We start from the raw sequence: 22760 nt of genomic DNA, 5'->3' as shown, positions 1-22760 counted from the left end.
AGATCTTTTTACAATATAGAAACTTATCCTTTGCTTTACAATAGATCAAAGATATTCTGGAAACGAGCCGAAATGTTAGCGCTCTCTATTCAGTTATTACTAAATATAGCTTTAATTATGTTCTCCATTAACAGTTTTAAGATTAATATGGCTCTTGGCGTGTGTCCGCAAAGAGCTTCTCGTTCTGAGTATTGCACAACTAAAAAAAAAAATCGGTTTTTAATTGAAATGTTTATTGAATAAAATCATCAACAAAAAGTCAATGCTTAAGTTCAAAATGTGGCCATAATATTCATGATATTCCTTTATTATACGGAGGTGTTCTCCTAGCACTACCCAACAGAAGATAAATCTACCATTTCCATGTTGAATGGGTACAGCCGACCCTTTTTATGAGATCCAGATTTTAACCACGAGTGTATTGCGATGATTTTTTTTAGGAATCAGCGTGCCATAATCTTTTTAGCATCCTAGCGTTTGCTTGGCTGTTTCTAACTCTAAGTTAATCAACACTTAGCATTTTACTCTTCGGCGAGTTTTTCTTGCCGATACTAGATTGGTGTACTGAAATTTGTAACCCTCAGGCAATAAGATACATAAAACAACAGTATTCTTTTAAAGTATTGATAATAGAACCTGATTTTTATGAATTTTTGTACTAAATATGGGTAAACTACTTTCATAGAACAATCTTAAATCAATGTAGACAACTCCCTTCCCTCGTTTGTTTTGATTCCGGGGACCTCAACAAATATTTCTAGTGAAAATTTATTTTAGAAAAGTACTATCTCAGAATTAAAAATTACTCCTAAAATAAAAAGTTAATGCTAACTGCGTATTTAGCATGTATAAAAAAATTAACAGGTAATAATATGTCAATTAAGAAGTTACATGCTTGGAAGCAAAAACAAGTCATTTATTTTGCAGAGATCCGTATTTAAATGGTTATCAAATACAGGGAACTATCCTACTTACTGTACAGCTACGTAGTCACAGAAAATCTAGTGGGGTCTTGAGAGCTCACCGTCTCAAAATTTAGCTTTTATTTACTTCCGAGATTTCATTGTTTGCTCTCCCAATAATTATACGTAAATTACATAATATTAAGCTCAATAAATATATTACTTTACTACAAATCGGCACAACAGTCTCGTGATTATGGACTTTTTCTTTTTTTAAATGGTCAAATAAGAAGTGATTCGAAAGAAAAACTCACAATTTACGTTTATCTATAATCAGAAATCACTGTTTCGTGACTTTTATAAGCTTAATTTTTGGCTTTCCCTCAGCCATTTTTGTGAGGCTCTAAAAGAAAAATAAATATATTAAGTTTGGGCTTGCATCGAACTGTTTTCCAAACAAAAGTTTAAATTAATATTTAAAACGCTCAAATTTTTTAATCTCTAAGCAATAAGAAAAAAAAATCAATTTATAAACTGCATTAAATTGCTAGTAGTTCATTCTTTTTTTATTGGTATTTGTGATAGTAGAGCAATTTTTAAAAAATCAGTAACTTAAATTACCTTTTGTTGATTTCATCCATTGAAGCACACATGTCTTTATTGTTTCTGGACTATTTCGGATTTTGATTATCCAAAAAAAGGTGACTAATCGGTTTTATATAGAGAATTGGACTTCAACTGTTACAAGCTTCTTTCCTACACTAAAGGCTAGGTAAACGAGGGAGGTTACTTAGTGTGCAAGTGTGTTACTTGAAATGTTAATGAACAGAGAAACATTTTGTAAAAATAGTTAAAAATATAGTTAAAAGCTAATATATATTTAAGTATGTATTCTGTATGTTTTTGTGAACAGAGAAGTTTCAATTACCTTAATTAAGTGTACAGTATTTACTTCAACTGAAAATAAATATCAAAAAGAATTTACTTGAAATGTTTACTTTCAAGAATATAAGTTGTAATATGTTTTGTTTTTAATTATTATAATATATATATAATTGCCCTAAGATTGATTAGTACGTAGTGTACTCAACAGCCCGATATAGTCAAGAACCCACACAGATTTTTTTTTACAAATAAAGTATTACTCTCAAACTCTAAAAAATATATAAGAAATAGAAATATTCCTGTTTTATTACAAGTACTTTACTAGTAAAGATTTAAACAGAAGTTCTTTAAATGACCAATCTGATACTAAACATTGAAATATGTTTTCACATTTACTCATTCATTTATTAATCATCTTTTTTAAAAAGATTTAGTTTATAATCACAATATTTTTATATGGTAAGGTGTACAGTCCACGTTAGGGTAGACAATCCAGGATAGCTAGTTGCCTAAATCCAAACACTTAAGGGTGGAAGCTTATTGAGCACTTCAAGCCAAGAGTTCATTCTGAGCTGTATCATAATGTCACATGTTTTAATAACATGAAAATATGGAAATTGGAAGTTATAAGCGCTATTTTGTGTTCAGATCGATGAAGTTTTCTACCACTGGAGCAAGCTTATTTAACCTGTAAGTCGTCAACGACTCTTACTTAACTCCACTGAAGTCATCCCAACAGCTTTCATTCCTAGTATAAGCGTAGTGCGGATATTTGGGTACGAATCTGAAAGAAGGTACCTCTGATACACATATCTGAATCCTATAAGTGCAACTGGTTTGGTCTAAACTGTTATTTGCATTAAATAGATCAATAATTTTCGCCATCAACCTTAAGGAGTTTCCAACAATTGCCATGTATTTGTCGACCAATATATTGACAGCTCCAGTAACGGAAACGATCATAATATTTCCCTCTTACCTGAGAGGAGTTAAAAAAATAAATAGAGAGTCAGATCAAATTAACTGTACATTTTTTATTGTTCAAATAATTTACTGGCAGGTTTTTTTCATTTTTAAATAAATCACTTCATGGTACAAATAGAAAACATGAAATCTAAACAAGTACGGATAGATTCTCATTCCAATGTGGTATACAATGTGTATATATTACAAAGAAAATGTGATACAGCAGTTAAGTGCTGTAAAAATAATATTTTATTTTTAGTTGCACCTAATAATTGGTGAACGTGTTATCTAAGATTTCACAGTCTGTTTTACATGGAAACAAACAAAACTTACATATTTACAAATGCTAATATTATACACTGCTGATTCTTGTTTATTTATTTATTTTGTATTTTTCTCTTGTCTCTATTTGTATACTAAATTCTGTAAACTAGTATCTAAAAGACTTAGATTTTCTTTTTAATTGTCTTTGACTGGATTTTCTCCAATCGTAATACAGTGCATCACCACAATCTATTACGATTTACTGTTTTTATTTACTAACACTATATAAATATTTACAAAAAGTATTTACACTCTAAGACATAAAGAAAAAAAAAAACCATTTTAAGGGTAATAAAAGTAGAGAAATTTCTATCTGTGAAGACACAAGAAAAATGAACATATTAATGGTTGCACACATGATTATTGTCAGCCAATCAGTATATATGGCAGTTTTAACATCCAATTATTACTTTACTAACCTTTCATAAAACTCAGTTTTTTTCTTCTTATTTTGTGAGCAAATATTAAATCTAGAATCGTAAGTGTGGCTTAAATTTGATCATGTGCCTGAAAAAAAGTAAGTAGATTAATATTAGCAAGTAATAATTGATTTTTTTTTTAAATTTAACACATAGGAGCTGGAAATGTAACTGAACTGTTGGCTGGATCGGAAATAATACAGTAGGATGGTTAAAGTCCCTAGAGAATTGTAATAGAAAGTAAGAAATGATCAAGCTCCTTAAATCTTTATTTTAATTATTTGATTATTTTTTGGCTTTCGAATTTCGGTTCATATATATGTATACGGTCAAAACTTTAATGTACAAACTTGAACCTACACAGATGTTAAAATAAATAAATAAGAAAGAATCCAAGAAGAAAAAAGAAAATGGAGATACGAAGAAAAATCCAGGATCGTCTCAGTACTAGGCAGTTAAGCTCTCTCCAAAGAAAGGACCAATTAATTTATTATTTATTTGAACCTCTTAAAAAGCGTATTCCAGAAAACAAGACACCTAAAATACAATGCACAAGATGATGACAACAGAAATGGAATGGAATTAATTTGCATGTATTTATAACAGTTTATGTATTATATATTATGTTTCTTCAATTAGAAGCAGTATAGAATTCTCTACTCTATTCTAAAATGGACGCTGTACATATAGGAACTAGATCCAAACTGGCCCCTTTATAAAATACTTATAAAAGCACTATAACTCAACCAAAGATGTTAGGAATTCAGATTTGAGAGATAGTAACGTTTCTTCCACTAAATGAAAATTAACACTGAAAAAGAGTGACATAGAAACGTAATATGAATGATCCCAGATATATCAAGCTCGAGATTCATAACTAATTTGTTCATAACTATTAAATCCTTACATAATATCGCTCAAGAGTTACAGGTTATTTGAATATAGTAATTATTTTGGAAGGAAATTAAAAGGCATGCGCTGGAATATTATCCAACTCTTCAGAATTGCTTGGTATAACAAGTGATGGTACAACCCAATTTACCATATTCCTTGTCAATTTGAATGAAGAACTAAAAAAGAGGATGTTTGATACTAGTTCAACCTCCTAGTACTACCAAATCTGCTAACCAATGTGCTGTGGTGGATGAGAAGCAGAACAGAAAAATATTGCCAACCCAGCTTTAAAGAATCAGGACCTTCGAGGTGAATCAACAAGAGATAAGGCATGTTGCCAAGAAGTCAAATCTAAGTAATAGGAAAAGAATGGAAAAATAAAGATCAGCTCTCGATTTTTTCTCAATTCTTTACTTAAATCAGCCAGAGATAAAAATACGAAACCGAAAAAGCATAGTCATGTTTATGATGACTGCAAACTTTTTATGCCATTATTGTCAGATCAGGTTCCTAATTTTACAAATAATATTGGAATTTATATATGAAATTACAAACTTACTTATCTAATTTTTCCCAGAATACCATCAGAGCTGCTCTATCCAAATGCCTTTTAGTACGAGACAGTTGTATTACACATACCGCCCATCTTGCTACGTTGTTATCTAATTTCATTTCGTCATATTTCAAATGGAAGGCGCAAACTGCAAATTACAACATTGAAATTGGTAATAATATGTTAGAAAACAAAAAAATTATAATGAAAAATAAAATAATGTAAAATCAAGTTTTGGAAAACTTGGTAGTTGGCAGCATTTTAAGCCTAAATAAACCTTTTTTATAAAATTTAACCTCTGGACAGTTTCCAAAGATCCGGTATTGGTGTTTAAATGGAAGCGAACCTTCAAGTTCAAAAGAATAAAGCTTTAGAAAAGTAAGAAATTTTCTATTGAAAACCGAATAGCTAAAATCGGAATTTTCTCCAACTGATAGAGGTGACCTATCTCTAACGATCTTGTAGTATAAATGGCTACTTTCTTCTTTTCAAAGGACTTGTTGTTCTCTAATCTTTCTTTTCTAATGTTTGGCATCATACAATAATAATCATCAACTATAAAATTAACTACATTCACACAAAATCAATTTTAGAGAGTAAAGTTCACAAAAATAAACAGAAAAATCTTTCAACTAACTCTTAGAGAAAATATCGACTGGATTGCCTCCCCAAGGCCATCCCTTAAATTGCCATGCTGGTCCCATAACAAATACTGCTACTACACGGTCCCAATCAGTTTGGCTTAATTTTCCAGGATTATCAATAACTCTATAGGGTACCGTTGAGTTGCTATCTTTCCTGCGCTGCAACAGCACCTCATTGGCTCGCTTTTCACCTGACTGCCGTTTTTCTTCTGTCGTCACATATCTAAACAACAATAAAACAACATATTAATAGGAATTAATATAAAAGAAAGGTTTGTATTTTTAGTTCTTGAGAAATAACCGTTGAGCAGTTGATGCGCTCATTAACACAAGAGTACAATAAAATAAAAACTACTGTCTAATGCAGCTCCAGGTCGGTGTATCATGAATGGGTTATGCGCACACCATATTAAAACGCATATGTCACGTGAAACACGACAAAGTATATTTTGGATGGTTTTAGTAACCAAATAAAAATAATAAAAAAGTGCACATGTGAAAGGAACATAATTCATAAAGAAAGCACTATGTCCAGTTTAATATCTCCTTAACTAAAACTTACAGTTTTAAAAGATAATATAACGGTTGATTAAATGACAAAAGGTACACGATTTAGCAAGTACCCAACATTTCATTCATTGATATCATTTAAGTAATTTTACTGCATTAACTTTTCATTAATATTTTTTAGAATTTATTACCTGTCACAGACCCTTATGTTGGCCATTTTCATATGCAAAGTATTAGTTCAGTAAAGAGTAGCCTATTATAAAGAGCAAGTCCATATATTACAGCAAACTGGCATTCTACCGGACTGACCCACCACCCTCTCCCCCAAAAGTGCCCTTTATCGAAGTATTACAGAAAAATGTTACCTATAAAAGTTATAGAACTATTTGAAAGCTATAATTATACCAAGTTTGGAGAAAATCGGAAAAGCGGTTATTGAAAAAATGTTAAAAAAGTGAAAAATCTATTCAGTAAAGTGGTACTTCCGGTGGGCCTATTTTCACCAAAACTTTACTGACGCTTTCTGTGGTGTCACTTGAACAAAATATCAAATTTGGGGTTCCTACGATTATCCGTTCCTGAGATATAGTGGTTAAACTCGCTACAGGGCAGTAAAGTCAGTCTAAACCTATGGCATCAAGGCACGTTGGGTTAGAGAACTTGAAATTCTAGGAATTCCAGATCTGTAACCCAACGTGCCTTAGCCGTGCTTTTTTATAACACTTTTCTCTCTCTTCTCTCTGACAAGCCGAATGCGATCGGTTATTGTCGGCAATTATCGGCTCAGTTGACCATGATTTTATTTCCAGTTTAATATTTTACTTCTAATATGCACACTCACACGACTTTCTTTCTCATTTATTTCTAACAAGCCAAATGCGATCGGTTATTGTCGGCAATTATCGGCTCAGTTGACCATGATTTTATTTCCAGTTTAATATTTTACTTCTAATATGCACACTCACACGACTTTCTTTCGCTTTTATTTCTAACAAGCCGAATATGATCGGTTATTGTCGGCAATTATCGGTATAGTTGACCATGATTTTATTTTCAGTTTAATATTTTAGGTACATCTAATATGCATACTAACACGTTTTTTTTGTCAATTAATATTTGTATATTGTTTAGTTTTTATTGTAACCTAGAATTTTTATTTAATAGTAGTTACTTTAAATTACACAATATAATATATTATAAAGTTCTGGACATCTAATAAATTCTAAAACAAATTAATGAAAAGTTAATGAAGTAAAATTACTTAAATGATATCAATGAAGTATTAAGAAATGACGGGTACTTGTTGATTTGTGAACTTGTCGTTTAATCAACTTAATCAATACTTAACTTTAAAAACAGTTAAGAGTTTTTTGCCCTTTTGGAAAGTTTGTTTTTGTTTAGTTTCTTCGTTGGAACAATTTTATATACTTGGTGATCTTTTTTAATATTTGCACATCGGGAATAATGAGGCTGACTTACGACGGATGTAGAGGTGAAATTTTTCTAGTAACTGGATCTAGTCCAGATCAGTCTAATTTTACATAAATTTGAGATCAATTTATTAGTAGGTGTAAGGGATGAAAGCAGTTTAATGTCACATAGAGAAACTTTAAACTCCTATGTGCTAAACTTTATAAAAATGGGGCTAAATACAGCGTCGAACCTCTGAAATGCAAATCTCAGGGCCAGCAGCTAGATTTGAACCCGGGATCTCCGGGTGGGAATCCAATTCTCTAACCACATAGCTAATCCCTTCCCCGATTACTTGACCCAAACATTCAAGTGCCAGTTTTCTCAAAAGTCTTCGACGATAGGTCTTGCTTTTAGGTTCCTAATTTTTTAAAATTTATTTATGACGCACCATCTGTGATCTTAGATGTCAGCTCTGCTATCAAGGTCTTAGATAGAGAGCAGAAGGGACTTCTAGGGAGCAAATATCTATGGAAACCAGATGACTCTCAATATCTTGAGTCCATGGTTCTATGCTAGGCCTCTTTCCTTATATCTTTCAAAAGAAAGAAAGAAAAAAAAATCATTTACTTTAAATCTTGCAGAATCTCCTTCGCGTTGTACATTGTAATGAGTGACGTAGTAGCAGAAGGAATGACAATAATAGGAGTTCTAGAAACCCTCTTATTCGGTTGAGCACCAGCATTCAATCTCGCCTAGAAAACAAAGAAAAAAAATTGAATAGTTAATACCTAATACCTATTATATTTTTTAGATTTATTATATGCTGTGTTTTCAATTGTTTCTTGAACGGCGATTAGTAAATCCAACAATTTAGAGAGGTTATATGAATTCAACAGTGATTATAATCATCTAAGAAGTAAATTTCATAATTCAGAGCTACCGCCCTCGCCAGATTCAGATTGCAGGAAGCGTGGATTCAATTTCCAGAGGAACACTAAGCACATCTTCATAATGAATAACATTACCTGCGCCGATGAAACGATCGGTTGAGGTGTTGCAGGAGGAGGGGCTTGCTGTTGCTGCTGTTGTTGTTGATGCTGTTGCGCATTTGGTGCAGGTTTTTTCGGTTGATTGCCTTCAGTTACTGATTTTAATGTCATGCCGTGATATGTACCCATGGTATCGATTTTGAAACCCTCCGTTTCTAAAAACAAACAAATCCATTGTTATCGTTAAAAATTTGCAATCATTTTCTAATCAATAAATCATAGTTATAATGAATTATTTACCCTCTCTTTGTCTAATAAAACGTTCCTGATCGTATCTGTTGTATACAGCTGGTTGTGGTACAGTCTTAACCGGATTAGTTCTTGGTGTGACAACCGGTGTCGGTTGCTGAGGTTGTCGATTATGTTTGCCCTCTTCTCGAGCTTTAATTGATTGCATGACAGCGAAAATATTCTTCGCAAACATCTGATAAAATAATATTTTTCAGCATAATCCACAGGTAAGATATTGAATAAAGCTACTTAAGTATTTTACAAATAAATCTGTCAGAAAACATTATTCTAGAAAAAAGGCGAATGTCTGAAGCCAATAAAAATTGGAAGGTTCTAACAGACAAACAAATCAAACTAAAAATTTAAATAAATAAAATTGAATGAAACGACTTAAGAAAAGTGCAACTACCTTGGCTTTGTTTAAACAAAAAAAGTGTAAAAATTGTAACCAAAGTTCAATAAAATTCTAATAAATAGAAAAATAAAAGCAATATTAGTTATAACTATAACAGGAACATGAAAGAAAGCATGAATACTCTAAATAAATTTGTACTAAATGACATTAATGAGCTAAATGAATGATGAATGATTTACTGAAATGAACGATTGTAACGTGTAAAGATAGCGGCCAATAGAGAAACTTTAAAAAGAATTAACGAAAGCTCGTTGAGAATTAGTTTGAATATGTAAATAATTTATAAATGTCTTCAAACAGAAAGAATGTTGTAGTCCAGCTGCAGCTGGTTAAAGGAATAATTACAATGTGAAAAATAACATTGTGCTTTACTATCGAATGAACTAAAACGAAGAACAAGTTAAGATTCAGGGATTAAGTAGAGTTCAAGAGAGACAGAGGAGGTTAAAACAGAAGAATACCGAAACTATCAAATAGCAACAGAAAACCTTAGATGAAATCAAAAATTCATGAAAGTAATTATATTATTATAACATTATTATATTATTAAAGCATTGTAATTATTCCTTTAACCATGAATTATTATAACTGCGTCATAAACATTCTCACAATCAACTTTATTGAGTAGTTCAAAAATTATAGAATGTGGCTTGTTGAATCGAACAATCAAAATAATAGTACTTTGGCAATAATCGAAAACAGAGCAGTATCTTATTTACGCTCACCATACTCCATTAATGGATTAAAGAGCATTCATATTAAATAGATCTTAATCAGAATGCTTACCTTTCCAGCACTCTGTAAAATGGTAGTTCTTGTACGCCACTGTCTTTCCCTTGAAATGATATCCTTGGTCACATCAACATCAAAATCTAACATCACTTTAAGATCAGAGCCAAGCTGTATGTCATCTTGGCTTTTAATGGTTGTTCTCTTTTTAGCTAAACGTTTAGCTTTAATAGCAGCAATCTTTTCAACTGACATAGCCTCAGAAAGAGATCTATAAAACAAAAGTTTGAGTACAGAATTTGATCAAAATTGCCAAACTTGGGTTAAGTCTAATTTGGTAGGCCCTTATGTTTAATTCTTCTACTGTTATCAGTATTATCAAGGATATTATAAACTATCAAGGCTCACTCCCACTATACAAGCAACTATTTTTATTATTCAAGTTTAAGAGATTTGATTTAAACTTTTTTGAGTAAAATATTCCACTTGCGTAGAATTCAATCAGATGCGTTTTCTTTCCTTTCGGTAACACTACTCTGAAAGTCGTATGAAGGGAAAGACCCGAATTGAAATTGGCGAGAGACGCAAAGTATTTTCCAATTTTAGTATGGATAGTGAGTGCTCATCCACTATGGGATTCCTTTGAATACTGTACAGGACACAGAAGGGACCAGACCATTCTTTGATTAATTAAAAGAAGACAAATATAAATAATATTTCACTACTCAATATTATACTAAAGTGTGAATGTTAAAAAATTGAAAGAATCGATAACTACTTAATGTTATCCACAGTCACTGAAGCTTCTTTTGGAGCATCAAGTCTAGCTGCTAACTGTTGCTTTACACGCTGAACCTGAGTTTCTTCTAATCTTGGTTTTTTGGCCAAATTTTCTGAACTATCTTCTGCTGTACGTTTCACTTGTGTTGGAATTTCTAGCGGTGCACTTTTATCAATACTCACAGAAGTAGCAGTCTCGCCATTCAAATAAGCCAGCAGATCTTTACGATCAGGACGGCGCACAACGGGAATATTTTCCGCCTAAGAATGTACACAGTTAGTATTTAATACAACTATTAAATTCTTCTGGTAGTGAAAAATTGAGATTTGCCAGAACTTACCGCAGCTTGTCGTACATAAACAGGATGAGTTAGTTGTACATTCTTTAGAAGAAAAAGTAAACATTCTAAAGTGTAATACTCTTTAGCTCCATCTTTGCCTGATCTAAAGATTAAACAAAATAAATAAATAAACAAACTTTTTCGGATATTCATTTTTAAGAGTAGAATGAGAATGTGATAAAACTATAGAGTAACATATGTGGAGCACGCTTCAGCATTATCGAACTTTATGGATATTATACTTAATATTGGTTGATATTACTTACCGCCACATTAAGTAATTTGTTTTCACAGATTTGGGCCATGAAAATTCTCCAAAAATGATGTTATTTTCTCTTTCAATAATCTCTTTTTTGTTGACATTGTATTGCCTCAGAATACTTAGTGGATCTGCCATTTTTTTTTAACTATAACTAACAAGAAAATTTACTTTAGTTACACTTCTAATAAAAAATTAATTATTTTAAAACATTAAAAAAAAAGAACCACGTACTTTCACTACTCACGTCGTAACATCAACAACCAAAACTAAGCGTTAAGGTTATACAACTAGAATGTTCATCAAGTAAGGTTTCCACTTGCATTCGTTATACTAGTTATTTACCACTACCAGGATATACGTTATACATGTATAATTAAAAATACAGTTTTTTTTATTTATTATATTTTAGCAAAAAGGCACTAGGATCCAAGATTAAACAGTTTTTACCCCAAAAGTGATTAAAAAAAAGATGAGTTATTTTTAAAAACATAAATTCTTTTTTTTATTCATCCAAATGTATCGCGCTAACCAATTTGGGCAGATTGCAACATTAAGTTTTGGATTCTGAAATTAATAAACGTAAGTCTAGAATTTAGTAATAATTGAGTTTGCAATAAATTAAAAATTGGCATGTAGGGCTCACACATACACACTTTCCTAATTTTATACATATCTAAATTTCCTTGTAAATTGTAGTAACCAATAGGCAGCTTATCATTGAAATTTCGTTCTAAAAATAAAAACACAGTCACCGAAAATTGGATTTATGCATTAGTAGAGTAATAATCTTAATTGGTGTAAAGTTAGTGCTAAGTTTGAACGTTTTTAAATCAACAATGCACAAAAAATCCAAGAATCAACATGCCCACACGATCTAGCGGCAACAACGGCAACTAATAATAATAACTAGTAGTTCTAAGGTCTTCCACTAGAATTCGTTGCAAGTATCATTTTACAACCAAATTTTGAAGAAATACCGGCTTATTATTTCATTTCCTTTTCTCTATACCAGTTATAAATTGCGTTTTATTTTTGAAATTTATATTGGATGACTGGTTTTTATTATCTTTTAACTTTTTCTACAATTTTTCTCTAAGCTTCATTTTTTTATTCTATTATGCTGTTTGGAACTATTTTGTTATTAGTTATTTTTTTAATTCTGACCTCTTTCGTTAGTTCACCTATCATCTTATTTAAAGTTAAATAAGTTCGTAAAACTTGATTTCTATTTAGAATTATCAAATTCTAAATTAAAAATTACCTGTCAACTTTCTCAGTAGACGTACATTTTTTATTTCCCCTTAAAAGAGAGTGTGATAATGTCAATTTATTTACATAATTATGTTCTTTAAGTTACTAGACTGCTGAAAAATCATGTAATGTTGGAAATAATACTCTTGTAAGCGAAAATTCGTGTTTAAAAAAACTGCATCAATAAAAGGAACCAATAATTTATTATTGCAATTGAAATATTCACAGTTGGAGAAATAGCATTTTTATGTTGCCTAGTTTAAAGGCACTTCAAGATCTAAGGTCACCGGAGCTTCTCATGCACTTCCGTACTCCGGAAAGTGTTCCCTCTATATAGACCACACGGTTCATCGTTTTGAGCTGTAGAAGTTGCTGGGAAATGGAAATATGTACAATTGAATGGGCCTTAAATTTTGTTCAATTAATTTTTTGTATGCCCAGCACTGTGTACATTTCTTACGTCTCCTCTCTTACCATTATTAACCCTGTTTTTTAGTTCATTAAAAAAGAAATATTTCATGCATTTAATGATTTTTTTAATAAATGGAATCCACAGTGACTCTAAAACAATTTGAAGAGCGTTCAGAAACTGCTGATGTTCAACTATCTTCAGAGTTTGTAGTACGTATATCAGATCCATTAACTTGATAAGCCACATAAGGGGACACAATCTTAAGGAGAAACTTTGCATTATTTCCAAAAGTTCATTTGGTCTCAATTAGTTTTTCATTCCATCAATATTTTAAGAAATAAATAAAAAATAAAAAGCATACATTTACTCTGAATAATCTTAAATTGTTTGGTTAATTATAGGTTCAATAATTTTCAACATTTTTTGTTTAAATTATTCTTTATTAATTGTCTTACATGGTTTGTGAAATACATTAATTATTCTAACACTTGTTGTTATCACTTAATTATGGATTTTTAGGCATATAAATCAAAACCTTCAATAAAAACAAAAAATAATTACATTTATTTGAAAAATTACATTTAAAATTAATTTCTGCACAGACAACTCTTAAAAAGTATCAATACTAATTTCATAAATATATAACATTTATAGAAACAAAACAAAAAACTTCTTGTTGATGAGAAGAATGGAAATGTATCTGCTTTCTAATGTGAAGCATTCATTAATACTAAAAGTACAAAAGCAAAGATACTGATTAGTTGGCCCAGAAATTATTAATGGATTATTCACTATTATACTTCCAACATAAGTCCTGACATTATTTTTAATAAGTATCTAGTTAGGCAGTGGAGCGATCTGGTGAGTCGACGTGTCAACTACATATACAATCCATCGTTATGGACTCTTGTGTTGTGCACTTGCATTTTGGGTAAATGGTTCATGTTACTTTATTAGAAGTGGGTAATTTATTAATTTATATGTGTGATTCACTGTTGTTCGGTAGTTTAATAATAGTGTAAATTAAATGATAGTTACTTTCACTGATGACCTAGAGCTTTCATTGAATGTATCATCTGTTATCAGGTAATATAAACTAATTGTCTTAAATGATTTGTCATTATCAGTTCAAAAGGGCATTATCCTTAAACCATCACATTTATGTTTCTGCATGAACTAAAACAGAAGTTGAGCCTTTAGTTTGAGGACTAGTTATATTAAAATCCATCATAATTTATTGTCACATAAAAGTATAATTACTTCTCGTTTTTGTAGAAGTTCAAGGTTATGATTCATACGAACTGAATATGAATAAACCTTTTTTTAAAATTGAAAATCAATTCCAAAATGCTATCGCTCCCATGTGGCAAACTTTCAATGTAATCTCTGCATTTTTTGTTATAAATTATTAATAATAGGTTATGTCATTTTGTTATCAATATTTATGATAAAAGTTTTACCATAAGGAGGAAATTTTAGCCACAGAATAAGGTTACATTTTTGTCAGTTTATTAAGATCGAAACTGTATCAATCTATATAGAAGTAACATATTGCACTTTTCAATCATGATAGAGTTACATATTACTGTTTAGTTTCAAAATTGCTATTGTTGTAGTGGGAAATGATTGTTTTCTGAAATTAGGTTACCACTAGAGATACCTGGGGCAAAAGTGAAGGCCAAACATTCAATGCGATCGCCAAATACTTCTTTTTTGTTCATTGCAAAACTCAAATTTTATATACAATAAATTGGACAAATTTGATCAATCTTGCTCTTATCGTTTAAAAATAAAAGTTTTACTAAGCATTTGGTTAGCAATATTTTCTTCTGAATATTTCTACCATTTTGTGGCGCACTGACGCCCATTAATAATACTAGTAGGATGTAGATGGCCAGGGTGATTATTTGAAAACACAATACTTCTCTAAATATTTATGTTCCGTCTAATTTCCTCCATTTGTACAACTGGCATGTAAACAAATCAACTTTGCTGGCAAGTCGAGGACCGTAATGTGCCCTAGAGTTGGCTACTGCCGCAGCCCTTGGCCTTCCTTTCTTTGCACCAAAAAATGGATTTTGCAGTATCTTCCCATTTCCTAAACGAAACTTCAATTCCTTCTTTGCGATAGTGGCAGTATTCTAGAGCTTTCATGTCTTTGATAAAGGTAATGTGGACTGGAGACAGTAAACTCCGATCCGGTAATGACCGTTTTATTTAGTGCTGCGACGAAATTAACATGTAATCACCTCCTTTCCAGTCACAGCAATATCGACTAATTCTTGGAGGTATCTGAAGAATCAGGAGTAGTTTTTTTGCAACTTTTATTAAATTCAGCATTTTTTTTAGTCCAGAACTGTTTTTCACTTTTTAATTTTCTCAGAAAATATTCAGATAAGTCAATTTTTAATTGAAATAAGTCATTGTTATTGCCTGAAAATTATGTGATGATTCTTTTAAAAGTTGTTTATTGTTAAGAAAATATTTTTTGGAGCTAGGAATCATCTCTCAAATAGCCGTTTAATATGGCGCTTTGGGAATATTTGATAATTCTCTTTCTGGCATGGTTAAAAGGTAAAAACTGGTTCATCTTCTTGGAGCAAAAAGGCCATGGTCTTAATACTCACAAGATTTCCACTATTACATTTCTACTACTATAAGACTACTTATACTATGACTTGACCATGGATTCAGTCTTTCAACAAACAGCAGATGACTTATTTACTGTACTATCTAAAAACCTTTCTGGACTTACGGAATTGAAATTTTGGGGTTCATCCAAACTTTCTAACCTTTATAGGTTACAATCCCTTCAATCCAGAATCCTCCAAACAAGTAGTAAATGCTTCCTTCTACCTTTCCACTTTAATATGGCCTCTCAATTTCATCATCGAGTGACGCCAGCAATTGGGTAGCTTCTTTCCTCGTTATGAACATCTTTGGGTGCGTATCCAGTGTTTCGTACGATATAACAAATGTTAGTGTAACATTAAAACAAACAAACAAATTAGTAAAATGACAGAAAGTAGCATTGACAATCCAGCAACTCTACTTAAATATAAATTTCTTCAAAACAATTTGAAATTAAAGCGATCTTTATCTTAATAGACGGTTTATGAATGCTGCAAACATTTTAAAAATATTCGCATTTCCAATTTAGCGGTATTCTTCAAACCCTGAATGTTTATTACATTTTTTAATGTTCATTAATATCATTGAGTGGTAACATCGCACAATTCAGTGCAAAGGCACTTTAGTGTGTCCTTACATCCTCCTCAGACAGAAGATAGTGATCCTACTTTATTTAGTGATTCAAACTGTGAGGTTGAAGAGATCAGCTGAAATGCTCAGGCATAGAGTAATTTGTATTCCACTAATCGTGTAACGTAATCTGTTGCTAGCGATAAGGTGTTAAAAATACACGATTTCTTTGCCTAAAGTTTTCTTTGTTGAAAGTCTGCCTTTATTGCTTTTCAATATATTTTTCAATTATAAAAATTAATGCCTAATAAAAATAAATAAATATATCTCCTTTTTGTTATTTTTTTGTTTGCCGGTTTAAAATAGTCGCTGTGTCAGAAGTTGAGCTCTAAAAATAGCACAGCTGAGTAATGAACTTATTATTTTCTTTAGCTGATGTCTGACAACAGCAGTTTGTTTGAGCCTAGTATAAACTACATATGCATTATCGAGTTCAGTTCAGGGCTGACTGTTTGTGTTTTTATAGAACGCATCTATAAAACGTACGCACATACGAGTGCATGATTACGAGTAGAAGCAAATAGTTGGTATGGGCTATCGACCTTGACAATACAATGTTTTCAGTAGAGTTAATAGAGAGCGACGGTGCCCGGTGACACTCCGGCTGAATACCGCCTGGCTATAGTGCGCTGTATATATAGCTGAAACTCAGCTCGGTATGACTGGCTGGCTAGAGGCAGCCATGACGTCACCACCAGGCCAACTCGCAAGTTTAATTAAGTGACAATCAAGTGGAATGAACTGCGCTTGCACAGCTTCCATTTTCTTCTTCATACGTGCATCTTATATGCAGTTTCTTTGGTTTTTTTTTTACTATCTTCTTCGTGGTGATTTTGAGTTTACGCCGAAAATACCCATTTCAAGGTACCTGGGTGTGAAAGAGTGGTTTTTTTTTAAATTAAAATTAATTAATTGTATTTTTCCTTCAAGAATGTACGCGTCGGATCCAATGATCTGTGAATGTCCGAGTACACCACACCTGAAGAACCCAGGGTGAAGACCTCCCACAGAACTTCGTCTTAGAATTCTCAACGTTCTAATTATAAATTTTCGTTTCAATTTGAATCTCACCACCAGCTTGATCTAGAAGTTTAAACTACCCATTACCCTGAAATGATACATTGGAGTAAAGCTAAATGCGCTCTCAAAGATTTATTAAGACGAAATATCACCAAGAGTGGCTTAATTTTGTTAATGAAAGTCTAAAGTCCTTCGAGAACTGTAACTGCCAATTGATAACTGTGATTCTTAATGATTATTGTAGCTGAAAGTGCCAAGTTTATTTGTAGATTTTCAATTATTATTATTTTTTTTTTAATGATTTAAGGCGCGTCAAAATCTTAGGTTATTGGCGCCCGGAGTTTTTTTTCAGTGCACTGCCGGCCTCTGGACAGTGTTCTCTCGTTACAGACAACACTGTCCATCACCGGACAGTGAGCTGTAAGAAGCTCCTAAGAAGAGAAAGGGTCTAAGGGGTCAGCAGCTGGATTTGAACCCGGGACGTCCGCGTGGGAATCCAATACGCTAACCGTTATTATTATTATTATTTAATTAATTTAAAGGGTGTTTGCTACTTGAATGACTTGCGTGCTTAATTGCGGTGTAGGGTATGGATATCAAGAGACACAATTTTTAAAATAACCGTGCTGCTGGCTGTCAATATTATTATTATTTTTCTTCTTATTATTATTATTATTTGGGGATTTTTTTAAGGTTTCCCGGTAGGGGGTGGAATAGCTTTAGACTCTTCTTTGAAGGATCTCTCTGTCAATTTCTTAAATAACTCAATTAGCTTAATGATTAATACAGTACCACTCTTCCACTTCAAAGCTGGATATTCCTGAGCCAGAACTACTTACAGAACAGATGCACATCTGATGGAAATCTGACTGTTTGACCATCTAGGGAATAATTCATAATCTTCTTAAGGATAATCGTCTTGTAAAAAAAAAAGATTCTATGGGTCATAAAAGTTTACTGTAGTAATTAGTGAAATTTTGTTTCCGTTATTAAGGTGGGATACATATATGGGGCTAAGATTCTTAGCAATTTTGTTAATCTACTTTCCATAATATAAAGAATTATATATATTCTTTTATAAATTTTGAATTTTTGATTGGTTATTGTCATTTTTATGTTTTGTAACTGTTTTGTAAGGACCAAAGCAACATGTGATGGTCATTGAATGTGTTTACCATTCAAATAAAGATGACTAACCAAGTCATCTGTTATGACTGCGCAGTCATTGTATCCATAAACAATCCAAACGAACAGATGTATGTACATACATTAATGCTAGTGATAATAATTATTCCAGCATACGTCATCATTTATGTACGCCATCTTTCATGTAACATTTCATTTAATTTTACCTCATTTTCTACAAAATGAAGGACGACGATCTGCTATAATTGCAAATAATTGGGGAAGAGATGTTGCTCTATCACTTCTATGAATTAAAACTAAATCTAAGAAGATTAATGGTTGGTGAATGTGGTTTATGTCTACCATTGCTGGTTGTATTCTTGATAGATTTTGGGGCTTTCATCGATCATAAGTGGTTGATTAATTAGTTTGGTGATTGATTAGACTTTTCGACTCAAACTACGATTACTGTCCTAATTGTGTGAATGCGATAATACTGATGCGAACTTTTATGAGAACAAACTAATTTACGCTGAACAAAGACCTAGTCAGTTCAATTATTAATTATATACTAGGTAATTAAGGAAAAGGGGAGAGAGCATTGTATAGAGTTGGTGCTGTGTCTTAAGTGACCGCAGCAGAAGCTAGTTGTGTGTTAGTACGATGAAGGTGGGGTATAGCTAGACAAGTGCGCTAGGACGGCCAGCCTTGTCGCTCGCCCCGGCACTAAGATATCCTTGAACATGAAGGACGTTGAAGGAGACTCAATACAACGGTATTATGGCCATTCTCCGCCCCCACCTACTCCTCCTCTGCCACCTCCATCGCCGCCGCATTCTATCGCTTCTATTTCACTTTATCTTCTGCTCTTATTACGCTGCTTCTCATTTTATTTTTATTTTTTAGTTTCACTTCTTTATATCAAATGTACAAAGGCGTTCCCAACTCTACAATCCTTGTCTTATTTATGTATTTTACGACTTCCTTTAACTCTTTCTCCTCAACAAAAGCGGAAGTACTTATATTTTATAAATTGATGTTCGCATCGAAAATATTCAAATATTCAAAATATTTGAATATTTTCGATGTTTCCTGATTGGTGATAAATAAAACTCTGGTTTAAACCAGACTTTTCTTCAATTACCAAAATTTTGTTTTAGGGTTCATATATACTATTTAAAAAAAAAAATAATAATAAAATAACTTTTTTCGATTTAGGACAGCGTTTCCCAACCTGTGGTACTCGAGTTGCTAGTTGGTGGTACGCGAAAAATAATCAATAATGGCGGACATAAAAATTTTTAAAAAAATATAGTAAAGTTTTTTCTTCTAATACATAAAAATTATTTTAATTAATAATATTATACAGTAAAGTTGTTAATATGTACAGTAATAAGGTTAGTCTACCTCAAGATATACGAGAAAATATAATAGCACATTCAACAGGATTAAAATTGTCTTTCATGGAGTATTTTCCATAACCCGAAAATACAAATGATAGTTGAATTTCAAACCCCTTCTATAAATAAAATTTAGGAAAAGCTACATCATTATCCATAAAAGATTAAGAAAATTTAATAGCATGTATTTTTAGTACAATAATCTTGAAGAGAAAAAAAATTATGTACCCCTACTCAATTTTTAATTATTTAAAAAAACTAAGATCTTACACTTTACAAAGTTTATAAATTGAAGATGAACTTGAAGTTCTTTATAACATACACATTGTAACTCTGTACAAGTAAAGGTAATAATAATAAAATAACATATTCGGAATAACAAATTTCACGAAATACAATCATTTCCTACGAAGTGGTACACTACTGTAGCATGATGTACAACCAAGTGGTACGGTGAGCCAAAAAAAGGTTGGAAAACGCTGATTTAGGAGATCTCCAAACGTTGTGTATGCGTGTATATAATATCTCAAAAACCAAATTAGCAAATTTAGTATTCCGTTTAGTTCAATATTTCTCAAAGTGGGCGATAATACCCCCTACAGGGAGGCGGTAAAGGGTCCAGAGAAAATTGGGGGGGGGGGGTGTTGAAGCTTATTGGAGGGTGATTTGTGTCTTTCTAATATTTCTAAACTAAAATCAAAACCTACCTAAACTACGCACTACTTCGATTATTTCGTTTTTTCGTTAATTTTGGGCTACTAAAAGCCAATCCCGCAATTTGTACCCCTGTGATTGTGGCCAATCGATTTTTGATAGCATTCCCATCGTTTAATTCGTTTATTCGTGTATTTAGTGCTGTGGCAACACTGCTAACTAGAAAGAGAAATCGGTTTGCATGTTATCGAACGCGGTGACTTGCCGGATGTTTTTTTTTTTTTTTTGAGTAAATTCGAGCCTGATGTAACCAAACTGGGTAAAAATCAACAGATTCAGTTAAATTGAAATGTTTGTTTTAATTTGAATAAACAGTTCTTCTAAATATTATTTATAAAGTTACATTTTATTGCTCTCATTAGAACAGTCTCATCTAAAATCTAAGATTGAATTCAGAAACCGGATAAGACTCATATGACGCGCTATAATTAAATTGAAGTAATGTTTGCGATCGTGATTTCTAAGATGTGGTAAAGTTAAAAAAAAAATTAGGTGGCGCTAGAAAAATAATTGATTCTCAAACTGGGGCGCTGCACGAAATAAGTTTCGAGAGCCTCTGTGGCCAATATCTAGCTGGACAAGATTTGACTGAGAAGTAACGGACAGAATACTGGATTCAAGAGAACTGAATAGATAGTAATAATTACAACTAAAACAAGACTTATTTCGCAATATTTCCCCCTGCTCACTAAAAAAAAGACCACTGTTACACGCTGTTTCTGTATAAATTACAGCCATCTAGATCGTGTAATAACTGGATAATTGCATTGCGTTTTTTTGATTTTTTTTTTTTACTCCAGTTCAGATCGAGTATGGATCTTCTAATTTGATTGCGACGATTTCGATAAAAGAATCGATCAGCGGAATTTACTTGCTGGAAGTTTAGCGTATCTAAATATTTAGTAAAAAGTTTACGAAAATTAGCCCATTGTAATTGTGTTTTTTCTCCTAACTTCTTGTAAGTTCCATTTCAATTTTATTGTATTTCCTCTTATCGCTTTTAAAAGGAAGTGTTGGAATCGAGCAAATTTGTTTTTTTATTACGTTTTCTCCAAGAATTAGACGAAATAGAAGTAGGTGTCGCGGGACCCCCTAGTAAGTCTCTTTTTTTAATTTAGTGATCATTCAAGTGAAGCCAAAACTATATTTATTATTTTAAGCCATTTTTGTGGATTCAATTTAGATTTTTGAGAGGTAAAATTACCTCATTTTGATCTTGTAACATTCATATAAACTCCCAAGTTAGGTTATTTATGTGTATGCTAAGTATTCTTATAAACTTTCAAATATTAAGTAAGAAAAAAGCAACCTTCTCACTTCGTTGCGACATCACATTCTGTCGTTCTCATTTTAGACTGATTTTTTTTTATTTTATCTCCTAATTTGGTTAGTTAATTAACTAAGTAGATATTGCAACAGTTTCAAACATTATCTTAATTTTTCCTAGAAATGATTTTTTTGCATAACACAAAATTGCATTTAAAATTTTGTATGAAATAACTAGATGATTTTTGTTACCCGAAACTGTTATTTTCATCATTTTTTGGGGGGGTTTAGAAGAAGCCCATGGGGTCCTGTATAGGCAGGAAGAACGGAATTGTGAGGAGTACGTGAATGATTGTGAACCACGGTATCTATACGTGATGCTATGGTAAGCTAAAGGATTGCCTATAGGGTTCCTTTGGTCCCCAATTTTAGTTGCACATATCAACTTACTTGTGTCTAATGTTTTTTGGTTAATGCTGAACTATAAGTGTTGTTTTTATTTGTGCTGGGGTAACCGCAGGGTTCTACGGTTGGAGGGTAGTTTTTTAGTTTTGGGTGTTTTTTTAAGAAATGAATAAGATGTGTGAGTATTCAAACCGTATAATTTGTATTAAAGAAAAGATTTGAACGCAAAATAAGAAATGATACTGATCTTTAATATTTATTTTATCTGACCTAGACTTCAGCAGTAGGGTAACGCCAACAGGTGTCCCTTATTTATTGATAAGACGGCAAGAAGGAAATTGAAAGAATGGACAAAGAGTTTGTTCAGATAAAATTTTGAAGGAAAAAAAGAAAAAGTATATAGATATTTGAAAAGGTGAGGTAAGCGGTAATTGGAGAGGGGAGAGATTAGTGGTTGGAGGAGAGTTGAAGAAGAACTAGAGGAGAGGTTATTGACCCGGCTGGTTGGCTGGGTAGAGACCCAAGGTCGGTGGACGGCTAGCCTCCACTCAGGGCCTCTACCCCCACTAACAACACCTCCCATCATCAA

At 32.2% G+C, this 22760-nt stretch overlaps 3 protein-coding genes across 3 annotated transcripts in view; 1 reads left to right on the top strand and 2 right to left on the bottom strand.

Moving 5' to 3' along the window:
* LOC141452984 (homeobox protein Hox-A2-like) overlaps positions 1–2693 on the bottom strand; it is a 39075-nt gene extending 36382 nt beyond the window's left edge. Inside the window, exon 1 of the mRNA XM_074125630.1 lies at positions 1524–2693. The gene's annotated coding sequence lies outside the window, so the exon portion shown is untranslated. The remainder of the gene's footprint in view (positions 1–1523) is intronic.
* A 108-nt stretch (positions 2694–2801) lies between these two features.
* On the bottom strand, positions 2802–11687 carry hyx (cell division cycle 73 hyrax). The gene is made up of 11 exons (XM_074125628.1): positions 11549–11687; positions 11322–11468; positions 11056–11158; positions 10713–10975; positions 9992–10205; positions 8800–8983; positions 8536–8714; positions 8138–8262; positions 5581–5810; positions 4950–5091; positions 2802–3584 (listed from the first exon to the last, which is right to left on the bottom strand). Exons 2-11 carry the CDS (start codon positions 11450–11452, stop codon positions 3548–3550), a joined length of 1608 nt encoding a protein of 535 aa, XP_073981729.1. The 5' UTR covers positions 11453–11468; positions 11549–11687; the 3' UTR covers positions 2802–3547.
* A 2188-nt stretch (positions 11688–13875) lies between these two features.
* The window catches only part of Hr39 (Nuclear hormone receptor FTZ-F1 beta), a 141112-nt gene continuing 132227 nt past the window's right edge, over positions 13876–22760 (top strand). The window contains exon 1 of the mRNA XM_074125600.1: positions 13876–14066. The gene's annotated coding sequence lies outside the window, so the exon portion shown is untranslated. The remainder of the gene's footprint in view (positions 14067–22760) is intronic.

The sequence above is a fragment of the Rhodnius prolixus genome, unplaced genomic scaffold (assembly GCF_049639745.1).
Source record: "Rhodnius prolixus isolate KJV_2025 unplaced genomic scaffold, Rpr scaffold_3, whole genome shotgun sequence".
NCBI classification, from domain to species: Eukaryota; Metazoa; Arthropoda; class Insecta; order Hemiptera; family Reduviidae; genus Rhodnius; species Rhodnius prolixus.
Note: the sequence above shows the minus strand (reverse complement) of the source record. Positions and strands in the feature narration are given on the sequence as shown.